Source organism: Grammomys surdaster, unplaced genomic scaffold (assembly GCF_004785775.1).
Source record: "Grammomys surdaster isolate TR1022 unplaced genomic scaffold, NIH_TR_1.0 255, whole genome shotgun sequence".
Lineage (NCBI taxonomy): Eukaryota > Metazoa > Chordata > Mammalia > Rodentia > Muridae > Grammomys > Grammomys surdaster.
This window is the reverse complement of record NW_021604696.1, coordinates 7240236-7250721: the sequence shown is the minus strand read 5'-3', so window position 1 is coordinate 7250721 and position 10486 is coordinate 7240236. Positions and strand designations below refer to the sequence as shown.

Below are 10486 nucleotides of genomic sequence, written 5' to 3'. Positions count from 1 at the left end.
ATGCTTCTATGGGAAAACATGATTTTGCTGCATGCGGCTTCTCTGCCACATGTGGCCTGCTTCTGCAATTGTACACTTCACTCATGTGACTCTTCAGAGTATAACCCTCAGAGTATAAATTGTCTGATGCTCTGAATAAAGCTGGCTGTTGCATGCGACTTCAGCCCAGCTGACTCATCTGCTTCATTCTCCAAGATCTTGCTGCCTTCCGAGTGGTGACATGGCTGAGCAGAGGTTTCTATGGGACACTGTTAAAATCCTCTGAAATGTCTCATCCAGTTTTTCATTTACAAGACCTAGGTGACATTTAAATCATGCAAAAGTGTCCCACTTATCTGCAAGCGGACACAGCGCACACGTTTGGTCTGAAGTGAGACAAGGAATAATAGATTACCAAGGAGACAGGGTGTTTTACATTCCCACTGAGCTCTCTGGGAAGTGCTGCTTGTGAAATTTCCATCTCTATTTGTGTTCTGATTTCTCACCAAGAGGTGAGAATTTATTGTTTCTGCTTCTCTCTGCCAGTTTTTCCTTATTCCATCCCTCCCACCCCTCAGTCTTTATCCTTCTTCCTCCTTCTCCTTCTCCTCTCTCCTCTCTCCCTGTTTTCCCTAACCCCCAACATCATGGCTTCCATTTGCCCATGGGACAAGAGTATCTCCATCGTTTTCTTTCCTGTGTTCTAGATACCTGGGTGTTGCCTGGTCCCTGGATTACTATTAACACTCTCTTGTCAAAAATGTGAATCTAGAAAGTTCTCTGGAGATTAGTGACAGCATTAGATTTCTTCCCACACGAGTCCACTCCTCAAACCTGTCTATTGAAAAGATAAATAAAGGGAAATTTAGGATGGGGGCTGACTAGCTCAAGGTTAAGTGATAGGTTTAATTGGTCCTCACTGACGACCGCTTTTTGGTATCCAAATTTTAGTCTGTGTAGATAGATTAGACATTCTGTACCTGTACCCTGAGTTCTCTGAATGTTTGTCACAGGATGGAAAGCCCAGTGGCTTTTTAATAAGTGGACCCACTTATTAAGAAGGCACAGAACTGAACCACAGGCTAGAGAGCCTAGAAGCAGAATAGGTTCTTGGATGTCTTTGAACCCCCTTCAAACCTGGTAGGGAGGGTCAGGGGCTCAGGCCTGGGAGGGAAAAGCCTATCAGGAGGGTGAATCACCTCTCCAGTCACCTGCTCAGGTCCTGGTTCTCTGGGTAGGACTTGCTAAAACTTCCTCAGGAGTGCTCCTGGCCCTTCCAGCACTCTTTGGCAACCAACCAAAACACACCTGGGAGTAGGAATTTTAAAAAGTAAGTCAAGATTAGCATGTGAAAGAAGCTGGTTTGCGGAGGACATGACATCATCTAATGAACAGTGTGTATGAGACAGCATCCAAAACTATAAACTGGGGCAGCACGTGTGTGGAGGGGATGGTGATAAATGACCACACACAGGTGTCTGGATACAGGTGTGTGTGTGTGTGTGTGTGTGTGTGTGTGTGTGTGTGTGTGTGTTAATAAATGACCACAGGTATCTGGGTGCTTTATGGACTTTTTGGTCAGCTCCCAAGCCCACATCTGCTCCTGGATGGTTTTTCCCTCTCGTACCCATTTCTGTTCTACAGCTATCCTGAGAGGCAAGGCTTTTTCCCATCTCCTTCTGATGGCCTCTGGGACTTAAGCTTAACCTCTGCTCTGTTTTCTTTTAAACTCTAATAAAATTCTCCTGAGCATCTTAGTCATTCCAACTCTAGATTCTTTCATCAGTGAGGTTAACAGCTCTAAAAGGGAACCTCAGTTTCCCCAGGAACAGGTAAATGAGAGCTCATGTAGGGCAGAGGAAATGGTAGCTATAAGGGAAGGCAGGCCGAACCTCAGACTCTGAGTGTCTTTGGAAGTGGGGCTTGCAAGTTAATGTCAACAGGGCCATTTGGAGACAGATTAAAGCTGCAAGCCTCCACTGTAGGTGGTCCCTCAGTATGGTGGCTCAGGGACCCTTGTGAATACAAAACTGCAGATGCTTAAGTTTCTTATAAGACATGATGTGATATTTGTACAGGATGCTGTGCCCATCCTACTGTAGGGAGATTTAAAATCTCTAGATGACACAATTCTTAATGCAACATGAGTGCTGTGTAAACAGGTGTCGTTTTGTATTCTTCAGGGGAAACAATGATTACAAAGTCTGTGCATGTTAGACAGATGCACTTTTCCTGCATATTTTCTGAGACTGGTTAAATCTACAGATGTGGGACCTGTCTGCTCATGCAGAGGTTAACTGCAATCACCGCCTCCCATGGTTTCTAGATCCCTATGAAGGAAGGGAGTAAGGCTGATACAGATTTCCAGCAGCGGGGAATCACTTCTGGAGGGACAGAAACAGTCACACTGGCTTTGGAGACTGAATAAGTTTGCTAGATATTGCCTCCAAAAGCTCCCACGGAGGGAGAGAGTGAAGGCACCGCAGCATTCCCACAGAGACTGTACGCAAGTCCCCACGATGGCAAAGCTACCTTTGAAACAGGATAGAAAAACAAGGGAAATTATGGGGATATGGAAAGGAAAAAAAAAGAGGCTCTCATTTAGGAGACTGGCTGAGGCCTCTCGCCAGCTGAGAACCGAGAATTCTCGAACATGACCCAGAGAGATGATTCAGTGTTTAAGAGTATTTGCTGCTCTTTTGGAGGACCCAGGTTCAGTTCCTAGCATTCACATGGTGGCTCATAACCATATGTAACTCCAGGTCCAGGGGATCTAGCACCCTCTACTATCTTCCATAGGTACCAGGCACATATATGGTGCACAGACACACATGTAAACAAAATGCCCATGCACATAAACAAATCTTCAAAAACCCATCAGGATAATCATCAACATTTTCAATGAAGGTTGTCAATATATAAAGAGTATTTGCTTTAAATGGAAATATTTCCCGTGGAGAGAGCTAAAATAGACCAGGCTTAAGGTCTGATCATAGATGGTCTCCCTGCGGCTGACTCCTTTCTTGGTGTATTCTGGGACTCAGGCGAGACAATTAACTCTCATCTATAGTGACACATGCTAACTTCCTGCATTCCTGTGACCTAGAGTTTGAACTTCCAGTGATGATGCATTTTAATGTGGAACAATGAAGAATGGTAAAATGGCGGATTGTTATTCATCTTTACTCATAATAAATGTTATTCATTTATTAATCATAATTAATCATTTCACTTTTTTTTCCTGTTGCTGTGATAAACATTCTGACCAAAAGCAATTGGGAGGCTGTGTAGTGTTTGGGTTTTTACACATCTAGGTTTCAATCCATCATTGAGAGAAACCAGGGTAAGAAAACAAGTATGGAAGCTGGAGGCGTGAACCGTGGAGGAACACTGCTTGCTGGCTTGCTCATTCACAGGCTCACGCTTTCTTATATATCCCAGGACCACATGCCTAGGGAATAGCGCCACTCACAGTGGGCTGAAGCCTTCCACATACAATCAAGGCAATCCCTCATAGACATGTACACAGACCAACCCGATAAAGACAACTTCTCGGTTGAGATTGGTTTATTTTGTTTTTGTTTTTGTTTTTCCCCAGATGGTTCTAGGCTGCTGACAGTGAATGCTAACTAGGATGTTATTATATAATGAAAACCCACCCAAGGAACACGAGGTACCTGACCTTTGCAGGAAAAGCAAAGGCTTCCAGTCATACACTTGCCAGATTCAGGGGATGACCCTGATAACGCCAAGAACTGATAGAATCCCAGCTTGCTGTAGCTTCCAAGCTAAGAGCGGAGGGAGCAGAAAACCTGGAGGTCTTTCCAGAAGTTTCTACGACACACAAATATTCATACAGGAACGAGACTGCAGGTGGGATAGAGCCCAGGGAAGACACACCCTGTGCCCTGGGAAGCACGTTGCTAAGCTTGATGTGATTTTATTATTTTGTTTTAATCTAGGTCACAGAAGAACAGCAAAGGAGATGTTTCTCTAGGAGGCATAAGGTTTAGGATAAATACAGTGAGAGATGGGAAAGAAAATGGAAGGACAGTTTTCTTCAGTTATGCCCCGCCCACAGCCCTGCCCCCACCTCCTGCCCTACCCTGCCCTCTTCTCCCACCCACTACCCTCCACCACTACCCCACACGTCCGTCCGCCTACCACTCTTTATCCTTTAACCCCCCACGCACACTCTTACTCTCCACTGCCCGGGGCAATCCTGAGGTTGTGAATTACTGGATCCTCAGCTCCTAATGAAGTTCCAGTTCCTGAGAAAGTGAGTACAAACAAGAGCCCCTGCTGCCAGGGGCCACTCCAGAAGTTCGGGCTGTGAGTGAAGTAAGAGCGAGTGTGTGACATGATGCTGAGCTGTGCTGCCTGGAAACAAACGGTGTTCACAACTACATTTGCATTTTTCAATCCTAGTTTCGCACACTAGGTTTATTCTAAGCAAAGCCTCGTCTCATTATTCATAGATTCCGTGTTAATGCATGTGTCTATTTGTTAAAGTTTGTGATTCCTGCCAAATTACTGTTCCAAGGCATGTTTGCAGACAGGTGTGTGCTGAAAGCTATGAAGAATTTGATTCATCTAACCAATTCCTTTCCATTCCTCTAAAACATCTTGATATATTTGGTGGTAATTTTCTTTTGGCATCTTTGTGCTTATTATTAAGATGATTCTATTTAGGTTGAAATATTCCTAAAGTTGGGGCTGGAGAGATAGCTCAGAGGTTAAGAGAACTTGTTGTTCTCTCAGAGGACCCAGGTTCAGTTCCCAACCCTCATATGAAGGTATACCCAACTGGGTATAACTTCTGTCCCGGGGATCCAGTGCCTTCTTCTGGCCTCTGCAAGGGGCACATGTGATGCACACATACATGTGCAGGCAAACATACACATAACACAAAGAATGAAAGAAAGTAAAAATACCACTAAAGTTTAATATTGAAGTGCCTTAAGGAGACTGAGAGCCTTTGGTATTCCCAGTTGCAATGTTGGAAGGCATATGGACTCCCCCTTCCTCAGGACACTGGAATTCCTTTCTCCTGTTTTTCTACTTTGCTATTTGGGGCTACAGTCCTTGAGGTATTTCCTACTGGCCCATGGTTGCACCATTCAGTTGTACCACTGTCTGCTAGCTCCATGATATCCTGACTTGGGTGCTTTTTTAAAGAACAGGGATGAGTGTGCATATATAATCTGTGAGATGCCTAAATCCTACAGGAAATTTTATACCAATAGGGGATGGGTTCAGTTCATCACAGAACTGAGCTCACAATGGCCAGAAAGGAATCATATGGCTTTGTCACCGTTTTGGCTCATGGTATCAACAAGGTGGTAGAAAAACCACACGATTGGCCACCATCTTGTTTAGCGGCATTATCACGATGGCAATGACCAAGTAACGTCACCATCATCTTGGTTAAAGCAACCACGTGGCATAAACCAAAATGACGGCACCCATAAAACTTCTCAGTAGCACTAAACCCTCAGGGGATTGTCATTTAGAGTCTCCTGTGACACACATTGTCACATGTCCCAATATTCTTCTCCCATCTCTTTTTATCTTTTTGGTTTTTCCTCCTTCCCCACATGCTTAGTAGGATCATGGACATAGGAGACCCAGATAGACTCTCCCGTCCAGTAGTGAGGTCAATGCATTCCTTTTATCTGATATTAAGGAGGGAATATCAGACCTCTATAGTGAGCTCTTTGGACTTTTACTATTTTGCAGGATCTGCTTGCTGGTTTCTGGGGAGGACTTAAGAGTTTCCCAGCTATGTGTCTCCAACACTGGCTAGCTACCAGCAGGAGTTGACACTCTGATAGGCCTGGGAAGCTCTCATGTATTTGCAGTAGGCTAAGGGCCAGTCTTGGAAAAGCACAGATTTCAACTGGGGACCCAAAGAATAGATTGCCAGGTGCTAATGTAGGACTTTCGGGTCTCGGTTTGAACTTAAAATTGAAAGAACCCCACTGTCCCAGGACACATCCCAGGAGGGGTACATTCCTTAGTCAGAGGACACTTGCTAGACTAACATTCAGAAGAAGAAGGGAGAGGCTGATTGACATTCCTCAGACCAATGGGAACTCACCTGCATGTGAGGAAGGCCCAGAGCACACAGACACATTCCAGGACACTTGTTATAATCTGAGTCACCTAGAGACCAGTCCTGGAAAGGTCAGACTTTGTGGTTTCCCTTGTGAACTCTGTATAAAAACTGTTCTGAACTTTGGCTTGGGGTTCCTCTTGTCTGTGTGCAGGGGAACCCCAGTGCACTGGTTAACATCTTATCATCAATAAACCTCATGTTATTGCAGTGAATCCCGTCTGTGAGTGTTTCTGGGGGAGCGCATCCCCTGGTTTTGGATCTTAGAGTCCAACACTAGACATGTTGCTACAGCCATTGCAGGATTGGCTTGCTCATGCTGGAGGCTGGAGATGCTGGAGATGCTGGAGATGCTGGAGGCTGGAGACCCAAGCTCTTCAGGGTTAATGCCTGCTCTGCTGCCAGGCACCCCCACTCCTGTTTCTCTCTAACTGAGATAGAATGTTCTTCCTCCCTTCACCCTCCTTTGCTTCACAGTTCCCTGCTTTTGTTTCTGCCCTAGCATGCTCCAGGTCCCTGTCTTCTGTTTTCAGTTTCCTCCATTTCTGTTTCCACTCTCCAATTGTAGTAACAGACACACAAAAGAAAAGCAGAGCAGGCCATCCCTCTCTGAGTTCATGTAGATGTTTTACCATTTTTGGAATTTAGTGTTTTCTAGATGCTAGGGACTTCTCGATTCAAGTTCCATGTGGTAAATTACAACTCAGCTGTTCGAATCCAGGCAGCCTCAGTGATAGCCATCTTCTCTTGGAAAATTCACTCAGAGTGTTTACTGTGCTCTTGTCCAGCCGATTTAGAGATGTGATATGGACTGGCAGATTACACATTTGGGGAAAGGGCGTCAAGAGAATGTTTAAGAGAAATATTGGATATTCAACCTACAGAGGAGCCCAGGCCCTGTCTGACTTAACCATTAGACTTCAGCTGACTTCCCCAACATTCAGGTCAATAGCTGCACTAGAGGTTTTTGTTCATTGTAGCCCATTAAAACAAAAGTTTAGTAAGAAAAAAAAAAGGAATAAAAAAGCCCCAGAACATTGAGATGGAGAGATGAGATGTGGAGGAGGTGACCATCCTCTAGCTCTTTCCTCTTTACCTAGTGTCTTCAAGTCTAAGGCTAAGCTGGCACTTCTCATTCTCCCAAGATTTTGGAAGTGTGTTCCCCCCCTTTTGTTTCTTCAATTAGCTTTTGGGAATGTGAACACCATGTTTAATTAGCTCGTGCACATTTTGAATATCAGAACATTTTTTTTCTATTTTCCAAAGGTCTCATATATGTTCCTTATTAATTGTACTTTTTAAAAATAGCCCAAGGACTGTTACCTCCTGGAAAAAGGAAGCTTTGAGAGAACTATTTCAGCTTTGAAATTAAGTGAGCAGAACTTTGATACAGTGATAATAAACTGTGTTTGAGGAAGACATCAGCAAGTTGGGCCACAGTGGTGCACGCTTTTAATCCTAGCACTTGGGAGGCAAAGGCAGGTGGATCTCTGAAGGAAGGTGCGGGGAGAAAAAAGAGGAAGAAGGAGAAGGAAGAGAAGGAAGAGGAGAAGGAGGAGGAGGAAGAGGAGGAGAAGGAGAAGAAGGAGGAGAAGAAGAAGAAAGAGGAGAAGGGGGGATTAGCAAATGAGCAACCAGAATAATGTTTCCAATGTAAGAGATTTTGATTTTATTCGGGTTCTGCACTCAGAGGTACCTACAACAGACTACAGACAAAATCAATTAGGAAGGGCTCACTAAAAATATTCAGGAAACAGTAACAGAGAACACTCAGTCTTTCAGCTCTCAGACAAGCTACTGACCAAGTATTAATTTCAGTCTCCACACTGTGTAACAAAATCCTTAATTCCCAAGGAAGAACCAATTTAAAGCGACTCGGCAGGGGTGAAGCCTAACTACATGGAGCCCTCAAAGAACCTCGGGCATTCTAACAGCAGCCTGCCAGGCTAATGCTGCTACATATATATCAAAAGCCTGACGACAGCTTGGTGTGACAGAGGAGGTGGGACAAGGAATGTCCAGAAAGACTCCTAAGCTCAAACAGTAGGAGAGCCAGGCTGGGGACAGGGGGCTGCCTCTCATCCTCAGGGAAGATACTGGATAGAAAGAAGGCAAGCCTTACCTCAGAAGAGAGGCTTGCTCCACAGGGTCCAGAGGCTGGGGTCTGAGCAACCCTGGGGACAGTGGCTTGCTTAAAGTTAGCTGCCACTAGGGTTTGTTAGGGTTCCTCAGCGGCGGGTCCTCAGCCCCTTTCGCTGTGGGTGGCTGGACTCTGTCAGGGCAGGGCTGCTCCTGGTGGCGGTGTGGCGAAGGCGAAGTTGGCGGCGTCCTAGGCCACGTGTGGAAAACCTTCTCTGGGAAAATGGATGTCAGCATGACTGGGGTGGGGGTGATTTATTGTGCTAGGACCTCCTACACTGGCTTAGAAACTGGGGGACACTCTCACATACACTAGGTTTCGAAGTGTCATATAGGTTCAGGGTGCCTCCCCATCCCCCACCCTGGGCTCAGGGAAGGGGCTGGGGATAGATTCAGGGGACCTGGTGCCGCGGGAAGAGCCGTCAGAATCTGAGCACATTAGCTCCTGGAGAGGTGACCTCTTGGTGGGCTTCTTTTTCTTTTTTCTGAGGTTCTCTTGTCTCGGCTGTTTCAAATAATCAGTGCCTTCTTCTGTCACCGTCCAGAGATGGGAAGAGTTACTTGAATCTACTTCCTCCCTAGAGAGAGACAGAGGAGAGGCTGAGGGATGCCTGGACCTGACTGCTCCAGGATGGGTGCAGAAATCTCCAGCTCACCTCGGCAGGGGTCTCTACGCTCTGTCCAAGCCTTAGGTGTTGGACACGTTAGGCTTACTTCATTCAGTGAATGTCTACTCGTAGGAGCCCCACACAGAAGGGAAAACCTAGCCATGTGGACCAGTCCCTACTCAACCAAGAAACAGCTAACTCAAGCCCAGGTGCCCCAGGACCTGCGTCAGCGCCGACCCCTGCCCACCAGCAAGTCAGCCTGGCTCTATCATTGCTCCCCTCACCCCCATCCTTGAATTAGAGCTTCTGCAGCCCTGGGTTTCTCAAGTTTGGTTGTTCAAGATGCACCGTCAGATACACTTTCCCAAATGCCAACAGCGATGTGACTTTTAATTACATTCAATAAAAAACAAAAAAACAAAACAAAAACACACAGGCCTGCCTATGGTGTCATAAATGAAGACTTATTTAGGAAATGCACCAGACGTAGTGTTTATTTACCAAGGAGTGTTGGCTTTTCTTCAGAGAGGGCTTCTTGGCAATGCTACAATTTCTATCTGGCCCACTCACCACAGCCAGTTGGTTGGCAATTTCTTTTCTTTGTTTTGTTTTGTTTTGTTTTGTTTTGTTTTGTTTTGTTTTTCGAGACAGGGTTTTTCTGTGTAGCCCTGGCTGTCCTGGAACTCACTCTGTAGACCAGGCTAGCCTCGAACTCAGAAATCTGCCTGCCTCTGCCGCCGAAGTGCTGGGACTAAAGGTGTATACCACCACTGCCCGGAGGTTCAGGAATTTCTTTTTCAGGACCTGTGTTAAGGCCGAGTCAGGCCGTGTTAAGAGCACCAAATACCTGGGATTAAATGGCACCTGGCCACCCTTGCCACCGCTCAGAACCAGTTTTGTTTTGTCTTTGCCCTAGTTAAGTTCGGAGCATCACTGCTTCCAATCCTTCTAGAAGACGTCAGAGGAAAAAGATGAGCCGGGAGAAGTCTTCTAGTTATTATCAAACAGAAAAATTCTATCCCTCAAATACTCCGCAATGGATTAGATTTTATCAAATATGATTATTTTACAAGATTGCCACGGGACTCAGGAGGGAATTCTCAAGAGAGGATGAAAACAAAACAAAACAAAACAAAACAAAACAAAACAAACTTCCAAAAAACCTGGCCTAAGGAACAGTGAGATAAAAGAAAGCTTTCCTGGACTCCATACACTAACTATCTTGTGAGGTCTGGGCTCCTGCTGATGTAAAATCTCTGGGATAACAGGTGCCTCAAGACATATGGAGGCCACGCCTCGAGGTAATACCGGGGGGCACTTGCTCTGTGAACTCTGAACTCTTATCCCCATGGCTTCCAATGCCTCTCACTCTGCTGCCCCTTCAGAGCTAAGTTGATTCTGTTTTGCTTTTCTCCAATGGCCATCTGTCAGCACTGATGGCAGGCTTTGTAACATACAGCTTCTTAGGAGTAAGAGCAAGGAGGGAAGGCAGTGGGAAGTTTTCCATGTTCTACAAATACTCAGAGAATAAGCAGGGACCTGTCTACCTGCCTTCAGGGACTGAGGGAGGAGGGGCAGAGGGAACAAAAAGATATATAATCTATCTATCTATCTATCTATCTATCTATCTATCTATCTATCTATC

At 45.5% G+C, this 10486-nt stretch overlaps 1 protein-coding gene across 1 annotated transcript in view; it reads right to left on the bottom strand.

Moving 5' to 3' along the window:
- Positions 1 to 8570: 8570 nt before the first annotated feature.
- Positions 8571 to 10486, bottom strand: part of Vwa3b (von Willebrand factor A domain containing 3B) — a 165828-nt gene continuing 163912 nt past the window's right edge. Inside the window, 1 exon segment of the mRNA XM_028775375.1 lies at positions 8571 to 8811. Within this exon segment, the coding sequence (XP_028631208.1) occupies positions 8571 to 8811 (241 nt within the window).